The 21,229-nt window shown below is 41.1% G+C and overlaps 1 protein-coding gene across 1 annotated transcript; it reads right to left on the minus strand.

Annotated features, from left to right (window-relative positions):
- Positions 1–255: 255 nt before the first annotated feature.
- Positions 256–909, minus strand: LOC142162198 (uncharacterized). The gene has a single exon (XM_075218521.1). It carries the CDS (start codon positions 907–909, stop codon positions 256–258), a length of 654 nt encoding a protein of 217 aa, XP_075074622.1.
- Between the last annotated feature and the right edge of the window lie 20,320 nt (positions 910–21,229).

The following is a 21,229-nucleotide window of genomic DNA, read 5'->3' on the forward strand; positions in this document are numbered from 1 at the left end:
AGTCTTGCTTTCCTACAGTACTTGTAAGAGTAGTTCTACCTGCACATCTACCAAACCGGATGATATAATAACAAGCAAAGTAGAATCGGGGCCTAAGAAAATGTACCTGAGGTGAGCTAGGAGCGGCTTCAGCTCCAGCTTGGGTGGTTCCTCTACTGATGGCTTTGCTAGAGGTGTAGCCTTTTTTTCTAACTCAAGGGACTCGAACTGAGGTTCCCTTTTCCAGAATCCTTGGCCTTCAAGTGCCATGACCCACTAAGCTAACCCTTCACCATCCATCTCTTCTAAATTTGTCAGACATCCCTCTAATAGATATTTAGCAGTCAGGGTCACATCATCTTCTTGCAGGATCACATCCACTACCTCCACTAGAGAGGAATTAGCATATTCACTGGGTCTCCTCATAGATTGTTGAACATTGAATATGACTTCTTCATCGTTCAGTCTCATTTTTAATTCCCTAGTCTCACAATCGATCAGTGCTCTCCCAGTGGCCAAAAATGACCGACCTAAAATGATAGGTATCTCCTCATCTACATGACAATCCAGAATAACAAAGTTGCAGGGAACACGAATCCTAGTAGGCCTTTTTACCCTACGGTCAGCTAGCTTCAGCAGCATCAAAGTCGGTCTAGCTCTGCCAATGCCCAGTTTGGTGTATACAACCAGAGGCATAAAATTTATGCTGGCTCCCAAATCATATAATGCCTTTGCAAAGGCATAACTCCCAATCGTGCATAGAATAGTGAAGCTACTTGGGTCTGACATCTTTTGAGCCACCGGTTTGGTCACTATTACACTGCAGGTCTGCGTCAGAGTCACTGTGGATAGGTTCTGAAAATCAAACTTCCGTGACATTAGATCTTTCATCATCTTCGCATAATCTGGCATCTCCCTCAAGGCATCCATCAAAGGAATATTCAATTGAATTTGACGCAGCATCTCCATGAATTTCTTGTATTGATCTTCCTTCTTTTGTTTTACCAGTCTTTGAGGGAATGGTGCAGGTATCACCCTTTATGCACTATTTGTTGTCTTCTCTCTATTGGGGTTCTGTGGCACAATAGGCACCACCTGTTCTGCAGCTTGTTCATTTACCTTAGCCTTACCCTTTTCATCTTGACCCTGTTCAACCACCACTTCAGTCAGATTTGATGGTTCATCTACCTCTAGTGGAATTGAAGTGGCTGGCGTAGTCTCTTTGCTGGTTTGTGCAACCTCTTACTTTTTGTCTAAATCTCTCCCATTTCGGAGACTTACTATCATCAGCTGATTCAGGTTTTGCTCCTTGGGGTTAATATCCGCTGGCAATGTTCCCTAGGGACGGTTGTTTAAAGCCATAGACAATTGCCCCAACTGAGTTTCAATATTATTTATAGCTGAATCATGTACTGCCAACTTTTCTTGCATCTTACCATTTGTCCCAATGAGTTGCTGGAGCATCCCCCTTATCTCTACCATGTTGTTATCTTGCTGATGATGAGGTGGCTGATATGTTAACTGTTGCTGGTTCTGCTGTGGGTAGCCATGTTGTCTCTGGTGGCATGGCACCATTTGGCCTTGAGCTTGCATGCCCCCAGGCTGAGGCATGTTGGGTCTGTGTTGTTGATTTGGTGCTGGTCTCCACTACTGTCCTCCTTGTCTCTGACCCCCAAAGTTGTTAACATAATTCATATCTTCCCTTGCCCCTTGATTTCACCTTCTCCGCTCCATGAACACACATAAGACTGATTAACACAAGGTGTACACAGTCCTTCATTTGTCGTGTCAATAATATGCACATGTTTGGTACCCATCTCATCTATCTTCTTTGTCAAAATACTTATTTGAGTCATGAGTGTGGCCATGTTCTCTACATGCAAATTATTTAGGTCAAGAGGAACTGAATGCACTATGGGTGCCAGTGTTGTACCTCTAGTCATCTACCCCGAATTCTAGGACATCTTGTCAAGAAGTACTTTGCACTCGGTGAATGTCTTACTCAAAAATGCACCTCCAGCTGAAGCATCCACATTGGCCTTTAGATTGTCAGCTAACCCCATGTAGAATCTCTGGCCAAGCATATGGTCTGGAATGCCATGGTGAGTATACTTTACCAGTATCCCTTTAAATCTTTCCCAAGTTTCTTGTAAGGTCTCAGTCGGCTGCTGCTTGTACTGCAATATTTCATCAATCTGCCTTGCAGTCTTGTTGGGCGGGTAGAACTTATTCAGGAACTACTTTACTAATTCCTCCCAGGTGACAATGGAATTTATTGGGAGCGAATTCAGCCAAGTCTGAGCTTCCCCAGTCATAGAGAATGGGAACAGTAATAGCTTGATAGCTTCTGGGGTCACATTTGGCTGCCTTTGAGTCACACAAATTGACAGAAAGTTTTTCAAATGTTGCTGAGGGTCTTCAATGTGTGACCCGGAGAACAATCCTTTATTCTATAGCAGATGCAGCATGTTGTTGGTGATTTGGAATGTCTCCGATTGAATTACGGGCATAGCTATGGCAGTTGCCAGGTTGTCAGCTATGGGTTGAGCCCAATCATAAAGTGTAGCTTCTGGCACAAGAGGTGCCACCACTCTGACGTTTGGGTTAGCTGGCTCATCCCTGATGTTTCTGTTGACGTTCTCTACATCACCCATGTCAATTTCAAGTTGGTGTGGTTGTTGTGATTGTTGAATCCTCTTGTTGGCACGGTTCAATGCCCTGAATGTTTTCTCGGGGTCTGAAAGTCCTTCAAGCAGTTCTCCAGTCCTCGAAGAATTTCTAGGCATACACCTGAATTCCACAAGAGTTCAAACGTTAGAATTTCAATGAAAATTGTTTAACACCTTTGAAAATTGATTTGAACTACTAATTTTAACACTACTTCTAAGTTGTAATAAACAACACCGTTAGTTCCCCGGCAACGGTGCCAAAATTTGATAACGCCCAACTATGCCTTATAAAAAGGACTAAGCGGTCGCTGCAAATATAATTCGATTTTAAGTCCGGAATCAAATCCTCAGGGAACTAACCTATCTATTACACTCTTCGACAATGTTATTATCAACTCAATCAATCTCTAGATGCAAGATTTTTGATCAATAAGGATTGGGTTTTTGTTTAACTACTTCAACTACTATTAAAAACAACAGTAAGCTAAAACAAAGATAATTCAATGGTAAGAAGGTCTAGGGCAGTGATTTCCCCAATTGCTAGTTTAGGTCTTGACTCTTCCGCTATAATCTCGCCGTAATACTCCATGAGGATTAAGAGTTATGGGTTATCGTAATTATCTCTCGATCAACTATGATAATTTACTAGAGCATTCTCTCGAACTACTCTAGCTGACAATAGTTATGCTACTCTAAATTATCCCACCAAAGTTTTGTTATCTCTAACCCCACTTTTAAGTTCAAGTAATGAATCTTTTCAATTACCCAAAAGTGGTGTTGTTCAACAGCTATCTAATCTAATATTCTTTCTCAAGCAATATAAGTAATTAGACATGATTAATCAAGGTCCCATTCAATTAATCACCATACAAAACGTAGTTGAACAATCATATCATACATCCGGCTTGATTATAACAACTTGAGTCAAAACTTCAACCAACAATTGGTTCCATCAACCCTAGATAAGTATTTAGCTACTCATAACAAAATAAGAGAAAACTACTAAATTGTTCATAATGTAAAATTGCAAGAATTAAAAGGAGATAGAAAAACTCTAATGTTTGGTTGATCTTCTCACTCTTGTTCTTGCCTCCAAAAGTAGTCTAAAATCAGCTTAGCCCCATCTTGGGCGAGTTTCTAAAGCATATAAGAGTTTTACAAAAGTTTTTCCGATTTTACACTTTGGTCCTCAAACTTTCCAGTTGCGTGAACAGTGCACCGCGATCGCGGCCGACCGCAGTGAATGCTGACCTTTCTGACTTACGTTGTTAATCTACCGCGGTTCACTGCGGTGGCCTTCTTGCCCAGGCCATTTATGCTTCTTTGTGTTCGGGTACTTCTAGAGTGGGCATTTTTCTTCACATTATCGCCTCCAAAACACTCCATGTTGCTTCCTCTCATATAATATTCCCTGCTAAACAAAAGAACACTATTTAGAGCATTTTTGTTGGCAATTTATCTATAAAACAACAACGAAGTATGGTTATATTAAGGTGTAAATATCAACTATATAGCCTACTATCAAATAACTTCTCCTCTTTACCTGAGAAAGATGAAAGAGTTGTCGGGTAAAGATATGATGGTTAATTTGACCGAGCGAAATGGTTTGAAGAATTTGATCGTGCTCTGGTTCCTGAGCTACCTACATATCCCTGGTCTTACAGGAATTATGTCATATGTAGTTCAGGATCCGTCAGCGGAATATGCCGATGGAGATTTTTTCAAGAATGGATGAGATATTCGGGTTAGTATGGATGGTTAAAGTATAGCAGAGCTGCGAGAATTGGAGCGGGATTGCTCCTGCTGAGATGGCCGTTGCTAGCCGGTTTACCTGCAAATAAGCAATACAGGTGTATACTGTGCAAAAATTTAAACATGATGCAATTTCCCGTCGGACCATGAATGTTGTCTTCGGACAGTTAGGATAACGTCCTCAGACCATGACGTCCTGAGCCATGAAGCGTATGATAAGGATTCGCAGGCCATGAAATGATGTTCTCGGGCTATGAGAATGATGCCTACGAACCATTATGCCTTTGAATAATGATATGCAAAAGATAAAAGGGGTCCTCAGGCCATGAAATGGCGTTCTCGGGATATGAAAATGGTGCCTCTGAACAATGTCGCCTTTGGACAATTTGGCGATCTTTCAGTCCATGAGATGCAATACGTGGGATCTTTCAGCCAATGAAATGCAATAAGTGGCGATCTTTCAGCCGATGCAAGGTATAAATGAAGAGGCAATATTTCAGCCATGCAGATGTAAATAAAGCGGTGATCTTTTAGCCGATGCAAGGTATAAATGAAGCGGCGATATTTCAGCCATGCAGATGTAAATAAAGCGGCGATCTTTCAGCCGATGCAAGGTATAAATGAAGCGGCGATATTTCAGCCATGTAGATGTAAATGAAGTGGCAATATTTCAGCCATGCAAGGTGTAAATGAAGTGGCGATATTTCAGCCATGCAGATGGAGGTAGAGCTTAACCTCGGACGGCAGAATGGTAGCCTTATGCGATGCAGAGAATGCATATTGGAGGTAGAGCTTAACCTCGGAAGGCAGAATGGTAGCCTTATGCAATGCAGAGAATGCAGATGGAGACAAAGCTTAGTCTCGGAAGGCAGAATGGTAGCCTTATGCAATGCAGAGAATGCAGATGGAGATAGAGCTTAGTCTTGGAAGGCAGAATAGTAGCCTTATGCAATGCAGAGAATGCAGATGGAGGTAGCTTAACCTCAGAAGGCGGAATGGTAGCCTTATGCAGGAAGTAAAATAGCAAATGGCAATAGAGTTTTCTTAGCTGATAGCGGATTGCGATATTGCGACTGCTGGGGATATTGTGTCTGCTGGGGACACTGCGTGCGGATAACAGCTGTGAGTAAGTGCAACGATTCTGAGAGTAGTATTTCTGAGTAATGTGACTCTCGTGAGTGTATAGTATATTTGATGATTTTGCAACTCAAGTGCCTGCATCCAAAGAAAATCGTGAGTTTTGTAAAGGAGGGAGGTTAGTTCGTATTCTAGCTGGCTCTGCTTGACTTGATCGGCTCTATTCCGGTGATACTGTGCATATCATTGGGGTAGCGTTGCTAAACAAAGCAACTTTGGTAACAGACATGCATGATTTAGTAAAAAATATAACCAAAATACATAATCGAGAATAGTTTTCCTTAGATGAACCTACGACTGCGACGTGGTTCAAGACATTACAACTTTTCTTGCTCCGGAATTTTGATGGTCCTCCTCAAAATTTTGCCCCAGTTTACTGGGCTGCTACTTCTGACGGCTGTTAATGATAAATGGCTAGAATCGGCTTTGGAATTTTGATGGTCCTCCTCAAAATTCTGCCCCAGTTTCTGATAGCGGGGAAATGGAAATTTTATTGCATTTTGACCGAACCCACAGGGCTGCCTACGTATCCCCTCTTAAACGAGAATCAGGTTAGGCGTAGTTCAAATTACATCATAAAGGAAAGCATAAAGGTTACATATAGTATCGCTTCGCTGCATCTGAGTTGATCGGCTTCGGCTAAACTTCTCTGTCCATTTCTGCAAGTATGAGGGCTCCTCTTATTAGAACCTAGTGAACCGTGTACAGACCCTGCCAGTTGGGAGAGAATTTCCCTTTGGCTTCATCTTGATGTGGAGAGATTTTCTTTAACACCAGCTGCCCCGGTGTGAACTGTCTCGGCTTGACTTTTTTGTTGAAGGCTCTAGACATTCTGTTCTGATAAAGCTGACCATGGCAAACTGCATTCATTCTTTTTCCATCTATAAGAGCTAGCTACTCATAACGACTGTTCACCCATTCTGCATTGTCGAGTTTTGCTTCCTATATGATCCTCAAGGAACGAATTTCTACCTCGGTAGGAATGACCGCCTATGTACCATAAACCAGCATATAGGGAGTCACCCCGGTTGATGTGCGGACTATGGTGCGATACCCCAATAAAGCAAATGATAAATTCTATCATTTTCCTTAGTATCTTCTTGATATTCTTATTGGCGGCCTCTACGGCTCCGTTCATCTGAGGTCTGTAGGCTGTAGAATTTTTGTGTTTGATACTGAAGGTTTCACACATGGCTTTCATCAAATCACTGTTGAGATTGGAACCATTATCAGTAATGATTGATTCTGGAATCTCGAACCGACAAACAATATGGGCGCGGACAAAGTCTGCCATAACTTTCTTAGTCCCTACCTTATACGATGCTGCTTCAACCCATTTGGTGAAATAATCAATTGCCACTAGGATGAACCTGTGCCTATTTGATGCGGTAGGTTTTATTGGTTCGATAACATCCATTCCCCAAGCAGTGAACGTCCATGGTGAGCTTGTTGCATTAAGCTCGTTTGGAGGCACCTTTATCATATATGCATGTATCTAGCATCGGTGGCACTTCCGAACATACTGGATGCAGTCTGTTTCCATAGTCATCCAAAAAATAACAAGCTCGGAGTATCTTCTTGGCTAAGACAAAACCATTCGTATGTGGCCCGCAGGTCCCAACATTAATTTCTTCTAGTAATTTAGATGCTTCCTTTGTGTCGACACACCTTAGTAATCCCAGATCTAGAGTCTTCCTATACAGGATTCCTCCGTTGTGGAAGAAATTGTTGGATAATCTTCAAAGTGTATGCTTTTGAATAGGGTTTGCAAGCTCTGGGTGTTCTCCTTTCGTCAAGTATTCCTTGATATCATGAAACCAAGGTTTTCCATCCGCTTCTTCTTCGACATGAGCATAGTAAGCTGGATGATCGTAGATCTTTATTGGAATAGGGTCAATGAAATTCTTATCTGGATGTTGTATCATGGATGATAGGGTAGCCAATGCATCGGCAAATTCATTCTGGACCCTGGGGAAATGTTGGAACTCTGTCTTTGTGAACCTCTTTCTCAACTCCTGTACATGATGCAGATAAGAGAGTATCTTGGAGTTCTTGGTTGCCCATTTTTCTTGGACCTGATGTATAAGCAAGTCTGAATCCCCGATCACTAGCAACTCTTGGACGTTCATGTCAATAGCCATCTTGAGTCCCAAGATGCAGGCCTCGTACTCAGCCATGTTGTTGGTGCAAGGGAATCTGAGTTTGGCAGACACCAGATAATGCTGACCGGTTTCTGACACTAGGACTGCTCCTATGCCAACTCTTTTGAAATTTGCTACTCTATCGAAAAACATTCTCCAACCATCATACAATTCTGCAATGTCTTCTCCTATGAATGACACCTCTTCGTCAAGAAAATATGTCTTTAAGGGTTCGTATTCTCCGTCCACAGTATTATCGGCAAGATGATCTGCCAAAGCCTGTCCCTTGATTGCTTTTTGAGTTACATAGACAATGTCGAATTCACTCAGCAGGATTTGCCACTTGGCTAGCTTGCCAGTGGGCATAAGCTTCTGAAAGATGTACTTCAACGGATCCATCCTTGATATGAGATACGTGGTATAGGCATAGAAATAGTGCCTCAACTTCCGAGCTACCCAAGTCAGAGCACAATAAGTGCATTCTAACAGAGAATACCGGGCCTCGTACGGGGTGAACTTCTTTCTAAGATAGTAGATGGCCTGCTCCTTCCTCCCTGTTTCATCATGTTGCCCAAGAACACAACCAAACGCTCCATCTAGCACTGCAAGGTAGAGTAATAGGGGTCTACCTGGTTCGGGCAGGACCAAAACTGGCGGTGTTGATAGGTACTCCTTGATTCTGTCGAAGGCCGTTTGGTAGTCATCAGTCCATCTGGTAGCGGCGTCCTTCTTCAACATCTTAAAGATTGGCTCACAGGTGACAGTAGTTTGAGCTATGAACTGGCTGATGTAGTTGAGTCTTCCCAGAAAACTCATCATGTCCTTTTTGTTTTTTGGCGGTAGCAATTCTTGAATGGCTTTAACCTTTGATGGACCTAGTTCTATTCCTCGGAGACCCAAGTAGTTTTCTGGCAGGAACCCCAAATGCACATTTCGCGGGATTCAGTTTCAGGTTGTACCTTCTTAGTCTATTGAAGAACTTCCTCAAATCTTCCATGTGATCAGTGGTTTTCTTGATTTTGATAATGACATCATCTACATACACCTCGATCTCCTTATGTATCATATCATGGAAAATGGTAGTCATGGCCCTCATGTAGGTAGCCCCTGCATTTTTCAGGCCGAACGACATCATCTTGTAACAGTACATTCACCACGGCGTAATGAAAGTCGTTTCCTCAGCATCTTCTTCGTCCATCCAGATCTGATGATATCTAGCGAAGCAATCTATAAATGATTGCAACTCATGCTTGGCGCAATTGTCGATCAGGATGTGTATGTTCGGTAAGGGGAAGTCGTTTCGGACTGGCCCGGTTGAGATTCCGGTAGTCGACACAGACTCTGACCTTCCCGTCCTTCTTTGGTACTGGCACAATGTTGGCTAACCATGTTAGGTATTCTACTACCCTGAGAACCTTGGCTTTGACTTGCTTAGTGACTTCTTCCTTGATATTCAGACTCATGTCAGGCTTAAACTTTCTGAGCTTTTGCTTTACCAGGGGACATGTTGGATCGGTTGGCAGTTTGTGAGCCACAATAGATGTACTCAGACCAATCATGTCATCATACGACCAAGCGAATATGTCTTCATATTCCCTTAGAAATTCTGTATATTCCTTCTTTTCTGATGGCGATAAGTGGACATTGATTCTCGTTTCTTTGACGTTTTCTGCATCTCCCAGGTTAACAATCTCGGTCTCATCCAGGTTGGACTTAAGTTTGTTCTCAAAATTTTCAACCTCTTTAACAATCTCTTCTGGTATGTCATCTTCCTCTGAATCTATGTCCGTTTGTTGCGTTGTCTCGTTGCATGTCACAGTCATTGGTTCATCAAGATAAGTAATAGTAATGTTGTATGAGTAAAGTAATGAGAGAAAAATAATAAGAGTAAGATTTATAGGGAAAATGGAAATGTTTTGCTAAATTCCATAACTGTTTTGAATATTGAAGATCTTATTGCGAAAATTCAAAAATGCGAAAGGAAAATCAACTAGTAAAAATGCAAGATAGTTCATGATGCTTTGTTCAGCCTTGCTACCCCAAGGCTTTCCGAGCTCTGGTGGTTCTGATGGTCCAATTATTGAGGCATGCTCCTCGGCTTACAGCTTGTATGGAAGGGCCTTCCTCCCCCTCCTCCGTGAAAATGACACAACAATCCATGTCATCATCTTCCACGAATAAATTCCTCATTGCTGCCAGTGCTTCCTCTTCTTCCGACCCATATATAACATCGGCTGACTGGAAAATCTGTTCCAAATGGGGTATCGACTGCTCCAGTGGGTAGTAAGGGTCGCGCCATAGTGACGACCAGTTGTTGAACTCTTCCCAAGTGTACTCGTATCCCAGACCGAAAGTGGTGCCATGCTTCTTTAGTTTGATAGGTTTGGCGATTCCTTAGAGGTTCTTGCCAAGTCCTTTGCCAGGTTCATATCCGCTCTGGTTCAATATGCTTTCGATTTTGTAGTCCCACCATTTGTCCTTATCGACGGTGTTGACTCGCTCGATGTGGTGATAGGTCTCTCCGCCTATCTTTCTTCTACCTCCGATCGTTGGGATGGTTTGGCGACTGTATATGGGATCTCTACCGTCGTCGTGAATGACCACCTCTTGGTGATTCCACTCAAACTTCACTGCTTGATATAGGGTTGATGCTACAGCCCCAGCGGCATGAATCCAAGGCCGTCCCAAAAGCAAGTTGTAAGATGTCGGCACATCTATTACTTGAAATTTAACATCAAACCAAGTAGGCCCCATCTGCAAACATAAGCTAATTTCCACAATAGTGGACCTTTGGGAACCGTCGAAAGCTTTGACATTGATGGCCCCGTCCTTGATCTCATGCAGTCCCTTTCCCAATGTCCTGAGTGTTACCAACGGACAAATATTGAGGCTGGACCCTCCGTCAATGAGGATTCTGGTGATGAAATAATCCTCGCATTGCACAGTGATGTGCAATGCCTTGTTGTGACTCAACCCTTCTTGTGGCAACTCATCTTCATAAAAAGTGATCTTGTGACTCTCCAATACCTGCCCTACCATGTTTGCCATTTGTCCTCCAGTGATGTTGCTCGGTACATATGCCTCACTCAGCACCTTCAACAAGGCATTCTTATGTGCATCGGAGCTTTACAACAAGGCTAGGATAGAGATCTGTGACGGTGTTTTGTTCAACTGATCAATGACTGAGTACTCTATTGCTTGTATTTTTCTCTAGAAATCATCGGGCCCAGCTTCAGTGATGGTCGGCTGTCCAAAGGCCTGCTTGCTTGATTCAGCCAAATGTTCCGGGGTGTATACTCTGCCTGTTCTTGTCATACCCTGTGCCGCAACTACTTCTCCGGATTTGGCTTTCCCTTTCCTTCTTGCCTCGGTTGTGTAGTCCCAAGGGATGGCCTTTGTATGGAATGGTATTATAGCCGACATTGCTACTAGAATGGGCGCCTTTACCCCAAACAGAGCATGTATTTTGGACAATAAAACCGTAACTTCAAACGGCGCGGGTGTGTTTTCTAGAGACCCAAACTCGACCTCAATTGGTGTTGGCGTCTTTGTGGGGGAGGGCGCTTCAAACTCAAGTGGTATGGACATATTCACCTCGGTGTCCCTAGAAGGCTGGATTTGGACTACAATCGGATTAAGGGCGACTGTCGGTTTCTTTGGATCGTCACTTTCCGCAATCAAACTGATCGATCCCTTGGGGTCCCAATCATCTTCTATCTCAATCATGTGAACGCCTCCACCCTTGTGGTCGGGCAAAGGGTTGTTGCGGACATTCAGAGAAGGCTCCTTTGCCACAATAATCTTGTTATCAATCAGTGTCTGGATCTTATCTTTCAGAGAATGGCATTCATGAATGGTAGGCCCTTTCATGCCGGAATGATATGCACAAGATTTATTTGGATTGACCCATTGGGAAGGGTTTTCAGGGGTTATAGCAGAGACGGGGGTGATATAACCAGCAGCTTTGAGCCTTTCATACAGCTGGTCAATTGGTTCAGCAATGGTGGTATATTGTTTGGGAGGTCTGCGATCGAAATTCGGTCGGGGTCTAGGAAAGTTTTGGCAAGTGGGAGGTGATTGATAGTGAGAGGGTTGAGCATTGTAGGCTTGGTAGACATGTGCGGGTTGGGAATATTTGGGTAAAATAGGCTAATATGTGGGAGGTGGAGGTGATTGGTAAGTAGGTGGTGGAGTTTGGTAAGAAGGCGAGGGTGCTTGGTAATTTGGGGTAGGTTGATATGTGAGTGGAGGCATCGGGTAAGTTTGGTATTTGATAGGGGATTTGGTTCTCTGTGCAACCATTACGGCACTCATGTCCCTTTTCTTGGACGTGCCACCAGACTGTAGAGCCTTATTGGTAGCCTGCAAGGCTTCAAAGTTTGTGACCATATCACTTTTGATGCCTTCCTCAATCCTCTTACCTAGCTTGATGATGTCGGGCTTTCAATCAGCATCAACCTTTCATAGTATTGTGGGTCTTGAGCTCGGACAAAAAACCTGTTCATGTTGTTCTTCTTCTAAAGTCGGTCTGACCTTAGCCGCTTCTGATCTCCAGCGAGTGGCATACTCGCGGAATATCTCCGCAGGTTTCTTCTTTAGGTTCTGGATGTAGAACATATCTGGCGCATTTTCTGTGTTGAACTTGAACCTGTCCATGAAATCGGACGCCATGCTTACCCAGTTCGACCACTTCTTCGGATCTTGGCTAATGTACCAAGACAGAGCATCCCCCTTCAGACTCCTCATGAAAAGTTTCATACGGATCCTTTCGTCCTTTCCTACTCCGACTAGCTTGTCACAGTATGTTCTCAAATGAACTCTCGGATCTCCTGTACCATCGAACATCTCGAACTTCGGAGGTTTGTACCCCTCGGACAGTTCAACATTGGGTTGTATGCAGAGATCTTCATAGTTTAGCCCCTCAATTCCTTTGCTTCCTTCGATGCCCTGAATTCGGCTATTCAACTTCTTAAGCTCTTCAACCAGACTCCTGATGAGTGAGTCTTTATCATCAGACTCGGGTGTGCTTGAAATGGGTTGGGTGGAGTATAGCATGGTTTCCACATAGATGGGGGTGTTATAAGTGTGGAAATGGTCATTTGTGGAGTTCAGAGGTTCTGGGATAAGCAGTGGAGTATTGTTGGAAGTATGGCAGGTGTTGCAGTGGTGGTGAGGAGCGGGATGGTTTTGTGGTTTTGGGATGTTTTGTGGAGGTGTGGGATTCTGAGTGTTAGGAAAGTTGACATCTGGGGTGGTGAGGGAAAATGATAAGCTTGCCAAGTTCCGGACCTGATCAAGTTCCTCCTGAAATTTCAACAGTTTTTGCTCGAGTTGGGATGCACTTTCTTTAGAGACCTGAGTACCATGAGTGACCTCTACCCGTTCAGTTGAGTTGTTCAGATCCTCCATCTTTCCTTTGTTCTTGTCTTTTGACAAGACTTGGAGGAGGAGTGGGTGGAGGGCCCTTTGATCTTGTGGAATCTGATGACGATGCTAGAGTGCACGAACTAACCTTGGGGGAGGGGAATAAATAAACAAAAATAAAAATAAAAAGGTAACAAGTCAGTGAGAATTATAATAAAAAATGTTGCGATATTTAAACACATAGTACAAGAATGTAAATCGTATCCTAATTTGGGGAACCTCTTTGTGCCCGAGGTAGGCCTAGAGACAAGTTGATTTGGAGATCTTATACTGCTAAATGCCTCATTTTATTGATAAAAAGTAGCTAAATAATGGGAAATAAAATGTCACTAGTGGCCATGGGCCTCATTACATTCATAAAACAAAAAGTAAAGACTCCTATCTACTTGGTCCCAGAAGGACCTTCCCCAGACTCACCATTTTTGGCTCCATCGAACAGCTTCACCAGCTCGCGAAGTCCCAGCAGCAAGTAGGCTCTAGCCAGGTGTTCACTTTCGTTTCCCTCAGCATTCTGGCAGTCCTCGATCCTCTTGATGAATTTCCTTTCCAGCTCTACTAAACCCTGCTCAAAATACCTCAATTGCTTGTTGGCACTGACAGCCATATCCTTCCATTCTTTGATCAACTTTTAATGGGCTTCTTGAATCTCACGGTGCTCACTTTCGCATTCCCGTATCCTCTTGCACAATTGGTTGTACATGACCTATGCTTCAGCCTTTTCATCGATAATCCTATGACCTCGAACAAACCCAGGTTGGCCCAGACCGTTGTGATTATCCTCTAGCCATCCTAAATAGTATGGGGTGCAACCAACATGGTATCTGTCTAGCTCAACAGTATCTCTTCCCATGATGAACTTGCAATGTTACATATATGCTGAGCTTGGCACTTATAAAGACTGTCATCAGCTTGGAAGTGACTCATCTTGTCGATCCTTGGTATCTTCTGGCTGAGCAAACATGTTGGGCATGTAGTTCATTCGCCTTGGTTGATAGAAGGCTATATGATCGTCCCAGTCTCTATGCTGAATCTCTTGCCGATATTCACCCCTTTGGAGATGCTCCATGAGCCAGAGTTAGAGTAGCAAGTTGCAGCCCTCAAAGTGTGGGGATCCTTGTTGACACTTTTCCAGGGCTCGGTATATCTCTGCGATGATCATGGGCACTATGCTAAATAGTTGTCCCCCAATTCCCTCCATCAAAGTTTTGGTGACCATGGCTAGCCTGGTATGGATCCTTGCTTTCTTCGTTGGAAACACTATCATCCCCAAGAAACAGAACATGAAGACAAAGACCCTTCGGTAAATATGCCCCAACGATGTAAGGGCAAACTCATCCGGATAAGTACGGTAGGATTTGTTGTGACCGTACCTTTCGTACAAATAATCAAATTCAAACATGTCAAGTCTGAATTCTTCTTTAGGCCCATCATTTTGAGGAAATCTCCTCCTTTGTGATTTTCCGGCATTAACAAACCCGGAGTCTCATATGGTATACCAGTCAATCCTCCTATTTCCTCTAGTAGGGGTGTCATCTCAATCTCTCCAAAGCGAAACACAGACCTATCAGAGTCCCAGAACAGAGTAGCAGCTTCTATAATTTTGTTGTTGGGTTGGACCTCCAGGAGAGAAGGTAGATTTCCTAGGTATTTTCGGACAAGAGTCTGATCACTATAATGAAAATCCTCCCACCAGCTTAGCAACCTTGGGTGGATGTTTGTGACCATGCCGAATATGGGGACTTCGTGCCTCATGTTTCTGCAAGACAAAAGGGCAGACCCTTACCCCCACCATACTCGACTATTAAATACCAATAATTGGCATAAAAACATTTAATTCTCTAAATAAATGCATAGAATTTGGTAGTGTCCGTTTGGGTTTTTGGGAAAACCTAATGGACTTTGGACGAGGCTGTCTTAAAGAGTCATTATGCGGACAACATAACTGACTCGGCTAAGTTTGACCATGATGCATGCACAATTAAATATAGTAAGGTTTCTATGAGGTATTAGACTGGTACCCTTGAGCGGACAACTCAAGAGGGAAAGAAACGGAACCGTCGACTACACCGTTGATCGACTAAATTTATCGCAAATACGTCTTTGCTGGATTTAAAGGGTGAAAATATCAGAAGAGAGCAACCACTCATTATAAGCGTTGTTATGGTATTTGTTTGGCACGAGTGGAATATGATGTTGAAAACATGTTTATGCAATGATTAAACAAGTTGTCACGTATTTGCACGTTCATAAAGTAATAATTACAATAATTTAAAACAGTCATAAAGGAGTGCAGTAGAGGAAAGCATTAAAGGAGGCAAGGGAAAGAAACAAGAGGCGAGCCAGTTTCGCAATCGAAAAGAAAATTGAATGCTTAAAAGAAATAAACAAATAATTGCGCATAAAGAAGCATAAATCACAATAATAGTCTGAAATGGTAAAAGCCTAAATGTCCCCAGCAGAGTCGCCATGCCGTCGCGCCCCCTTTTTTTCTCGCGAAATAGGGTTTATAACATTGACAACTCTTTTAACGGGTATTAAAAGAGAAGAGTCGCCACCTAATGATTAAAGTACATTAGGACACTAAGAAGAGTTTGATTTAGGAAAACCAGAGATCGGGTAAGGGCTTGAAATTATCCCGAAGGGAAGGTATTAGGCACCCCTCAGGATCCACTAGTATGGTTCCCGGCCATGCTACAATTGTGACTTTAAGTAAGCAAATAAGAGTTTCAAATATGAGGGGGTTTTCACATAATGGTTGCAAATAGATAAAATTAAAAGAAGTAAAAGGCAAGCTGAAATTTGAGAAAAAACGGTTTAAAATTTTGAAAGGTAAACAATGAAATAAACAAGTAAAAGGAAGGGGGGTCCTAAGTTTATAAATAATATGGATCACCCCACACAATGTCCGGTAATCTCTCCTTGACGATGGGTTACACATGACATTATCACGTGGTCATCACATCCATATCTACCCTTTCCCACCTTGTTAAGGTGTTAAAGCGCAGAATAGTCTCGTTTACTTATTGCATGCTATTACCCGCCCCAATCTTATCAGCCCCGAAGGTGCTTGGGACTACTAATCCTATAATGGTGGAAAAGTTGGCTTATTTGTGGTTTCAAAAGGTAAAAATACTAAGGCGACAAACAGAAGCACGTATAACAAGTATTGGGCAAGCACATAAGCAGATACGGCTCAAACAGACCTCCTTAAATCAAAGAAAAGCATATAGTTTAGCATGTCTTGCATGTACTGATTAGGGTCTGATTAAAACTTAAAAGGGGAAAGCAGATTGATTTATCACATATTTTCAGATAAGAAGTCCGAATTAGACCTGCCCGCTGGTTGTAATTAACAAAAAATAAAACTGGTGCAGTCATAACTTTTTATCCTAAGGCTTGCCTAAGCGTTAGACGAAACCTATAGGCATGATATCTACTGGTTTCATAAAAGATGAAGTGTACTGATTTTAGAAGAGGCCGTCAGTTATTCAGGGAAGACAAGTTTTGACAAAAAATTCTGCAGATGTTGGACAATGACATTGCCGATTTTAGACTTATAGGTGAACGAAAACGTTTCATACTAGGTTGTTAATTCATATAAGCATGCTTTCTAGGCGTTGTTGACTTTAAAAACATTGTTATTGACATGCATAAATCCTATAGGCAAGTCATCTATATGCAGTTAGTTATTTAACTCCTATAAACAGGTTTGCCTAATGACAGATGCACATGCAAATTGCAGGAAGTCCTATAGGCATATTATCTATATGATATGCAGAATTTCAGAAATGACTTATGGACATGGTCTCTATATAATACAAAAGTGCAGAAACCTATAGACATGGTCTCTATATAATGCAGAAGTGCAGAAACCTATAGACATAGTATCTATATGAAATGCAGAAGTGCAGAAGTATAATGATTCCCTATGAACATGATATCTATATGAAATGCAGAAGTACAGAAGTATAATAATTCCCTATGAACATGATATCTATATGAAATGCAGAAGTGCAGAAGTATAATGATTCCCTATGATATCTACCCCTTTTGCATGCATGATTCCCTCCTTTTTCACTAGAAATCCCCAATAGTTATTACAAGTTATTACAACCCGGAATGAAATAAGAAAAGCAAATTAAAAGTACAACCAAGGGGAGCCTAATTCAGACTCCATGTCTGAAATATGAGATGAACCAACTCTAAAGATCATGATCCAAAGCCTTTCTCTCATCTTTGGATGTATCAGAGTTCCCTAAGAGCCTCATATAGACTCTGGGTAGTGCTCACACCCAAATGTTACAAAATTAAGAACATAGTGCAGTGTGGAAGGGCCAGCCCTCAAGTGTCCAAGTTCAAAGGGAACTTAAGGTCCCAAGGCAAGGCTCACAAGAGGGGGGCAGAACCTAGAAGCTAGGAGAGAATGCAAGTGCAGAAGTGAAATTATAAAAGGGGAAAGGGGGAAAAGGTAACAACTTAAAAATCAATGCATATAGGGGTATAGAGGAGTAGGGAATTTACAAGAACACAAGAGAAGCAGGCTAATGGGCATACTCAGCAATGGGATATGCTGGCACACCCTCCAGCCTGTTAGAGGTTAGGACCTCACTAGTTCAGAACTCAAGTCATGGACAACAACTCATGTTGCCATGCCCTAAGTCATCACTTACAAACCATAGGGGTAATAGGGTAGGAAGCAAAGATTCACAGTAGAAACATGCGATAGAACATAAACATATTAAGTTAAATATTAAACTCTACATAAGCAGTAAGGTAGCCATGGATATAAAAACTTTAAGTAAACACATTGAGGTGATGCTGAAACTAAAATTAGGACATACTAGTTTTAGAGAAAACAAACAAAGAGAAAGCAGTAGTCTTGTAAAGCCAAAGTGCAAACGAGCAATCAGAATGCTATGAGTTTAGAAGAGAATTGTGAAGTCTGAAGTGTAAAAGTATTGAATTGAAGGTGTCCTAAAGTGCAGAAGGGTCGTGCCCTTTTATAGTGCAGAAAGCAAGTAGAAATAGGTAAGAAAATAGTTTGGAAATCAATTACACAAGGTCTCCTTTTAATTAAGGGATTCTGATTTCAAACGGGCAAAATAATTAAGGAAATGGGTCAATCAAACACTTTTCCAGAGCAGTACAAGAGGGGTAAATACATAGAGGTTTATTTAAGGACAAAGTCTTGATAATACACGGTTTGTGCAAATAAGGAAAGGAAATTAGTTAACAGCTAGTGAATCAGAAATTGAGGATTTCGTATGAATGAACCAAGTAAGAAAGATGGGAAGGATTTCGACTTAAGTAAAATCAATACCAATCAATTAAACTTATTAGAAGGAATTCTGAATCAATCACAAGTTGGAAAACCATTTTGAAGAAAGATTACTTATATATAAAAGCACACAGACACGTTAAACATGAAGAAATTTGTCATTCTATTCAATAGAAGAATCTAGTGTATGAGAATCAGAATTGTGTAGAAACAAAAGAAGTTCACACTTAGTTCATAGACCAGAAATAAGTCTGAAAGAGTCAAGGGTCCTCAAACAGAACCCTAGTTTGATCATATGACCAAACTCAGAGGAAATCCCCAAATTCTAGGGTTTCCGACTCGAGTCAAATACAAAGATGAGGAGGCAACATGCTCAGAGATTTCTTTTCAGAATCTCATGAGAAGACAAGCAAATACAAATAACATTCAAAGCAGACAGAGTGTAAGAGCATAATGAGAGAATAGTCACGATAGTAAAAGAAACGTGTTTAAGAAAACCTTTTAGAAGGGACTTAAACAGAGTTCAGTAGAAGGCAAACAAAACTTAAGAACTCAGTAGGAAATACATACAGTAGAAGAACACAAAAATATCGGAAAAGCATAGCAAAAGATCATATAGGAAAATACAGCAAGATAAACATGCGAGCATGGTACAAAACACAGTAGAAAAGCAAAACACAGAAGAACATGTATAACATAAGAAAGCAGTAGAAGCACATGCGTGACAAATATACACAAAGAAAGGAAAAGAAGAGTTGGATAAACATTTTAAGCTTTTTCAGAAACCCTAAATCGGAAAGAAGTAATTTTTTGAAAGAAAAATTGGGGAAAACGTTTAAAAACTCAAGTAGAGCACATATATAGAATAGATCTAAGAAAAAATTAGAGAAAACCGCGAATAGCTTAGGGCTTCAGGGGAACCCTAAAATGAGAAAGGCTTTGAAAAGGTTCGATCTGAGTCGGAGAGGTTAGAACCATGCTTAAACCATCATTGTACGCCGGAGCAAAACCGGCAAGGGCCATAGAACCTTGGATCTGTAGAGATCTGAACGGACACCTTCGAGGTCAGACCTAGGACCTTCGAATACCAAGTGTTTGAGAGTAGAGGGAGATGAGTTTAGGCCATCCATGGCTTGAGATGCCATGGATTCCAGTGAGCTTGAGTTAGAAGACAGTGAGAGAGGCTAGGGTTTCGAGAGGGTTCGAGAGAGTTTTATAGGAGAGGGATTTCAGAGGCGGCTGATAGAAGAGAATGCGGGGATTAGGGTAGTCATTGGGGAATTAAAAAGGTAAGGAATGATTGTGGCCGTTGATCAACATGATCAACGACCTAAATTAAAAGAGAGGGCCGGGCGGATCGGATAAACAGGTCAGGGGTCGGGTTAAATTGAAATTGGGCTGGGTAATTTGAGATTTGAAATTAGGTTATTTGGGGATCAATTTGGGCTATAATTGAAATAGCCAGTTTTTACCTTTTTATTTTATAAAAATACTAAAATGACTTCTGAAAATAAATTAAAGGTGCTAAATTAATTAATAATATATATATATATACTGGAACCAATTTTATAATTATACGCGCAATTAAATCTTAAAATAGGCTAAAATTACAATTAAATTCAATTTAACTTTTAAAATACTAAATAAATTTACAAAAATGTGCAAAAATTACCTTAGCTATATTTTGGTATAAATATGAGAATAAAATAAATTATTCACCAAAATGATGATTTTGGGAATAATTATTAGTTTTTGTACTGCTAAAATAGGGCAATAAATTGATTTTAAAATCTTTTAAAATTAGGAAAAATACTAAAATGTTTGGATATACCTATATATGCATACATATGATATTTTTAAAGTATTTTACATATATAAAATATACATAAAAAAATTGGGTATCAACAGTTGTTTTCCCTCAAATTCGGATAACAATTAAACTTATGTTGTGGTTTTAAGGATATGTGATTTCGTCCAATACCAATTGATAGGAAAGAAGATAAATAAATAAATTAGAGAATAAAATAAATCAAACCAGTATGCTAGCCTGGTCTCAACCTCGACTCGGGATAGTCTCGAGGTGGAATAGTAAGAATAATAAATGATAAAGCAACTCCGATGAGCAGTAAGTGAAATAGCAGGAAAGTAACAAGTGTATATATTCTTATCAGTGAACAATGAATTGATGAACAACAGAGAAAAATTATATTGCTTTGATCTGTATCAATGTAAGGTCTCTACAAATGATAGGGACTCCCCTTTATATACTATAGGAATTCTAATTATAGTACAATTCTAACTATGAAAGTCAATCCCATGATTGATACAAATAATCTCCCTTGATTTGATCTGCTCCGAGATTTCCGTCGTGATCTCCGACCGGTTACAAATATCTCGCCTTTCAGTTATTGCACCTGCTCTTGGCCTCGGTCTCGACAGACACTTTAATCTTTGGACTCGATGCCTCGTCTTCGAGCTCGGGTCTGATTCTTTACGAGGTCATCCTTGCCGCAACTCCCTCATCTTGATCAAATAGCAAAATCGGGTAAGCCGATTTTGACCGTATACACTCACTATTAACTTGATTTATGTGAATGATTAACCATGAAGGCAATTAACTTAGGTTTTGAGTTTTCAAGAAAGATGTATGTTTGTGAAGTTATTGTTAAATAAAGTAAATTTCTTTTGAAAAATTTCAAACTCAAAATTTCAAATATTTTAAAAACTTTAAAACTCCAAAAAGAGTATTTGGAAAAATATTTTTGAAAAGTTAGTTGTTTTAAAAAAATATCTTTTAAAAAATAGGGGTAAGTTTTGGCTACGGTAGATGTTGTCTTTTGGACAATCTA

This window comes from Nicotiana tabacum, chromosome 7 (genome assembly GCF_000715075.1).
Source record: "Nicotiana tabacum cultivar K326 chromosome 7, ASM71507v2, whole genome shotgun sequence".
NCBI lineage: Eukaryota > Viridiplantae > Streptophyta > Magnoliopsida > Solanales > Solanaceae > Nicotiana > Nicotiana tabacum.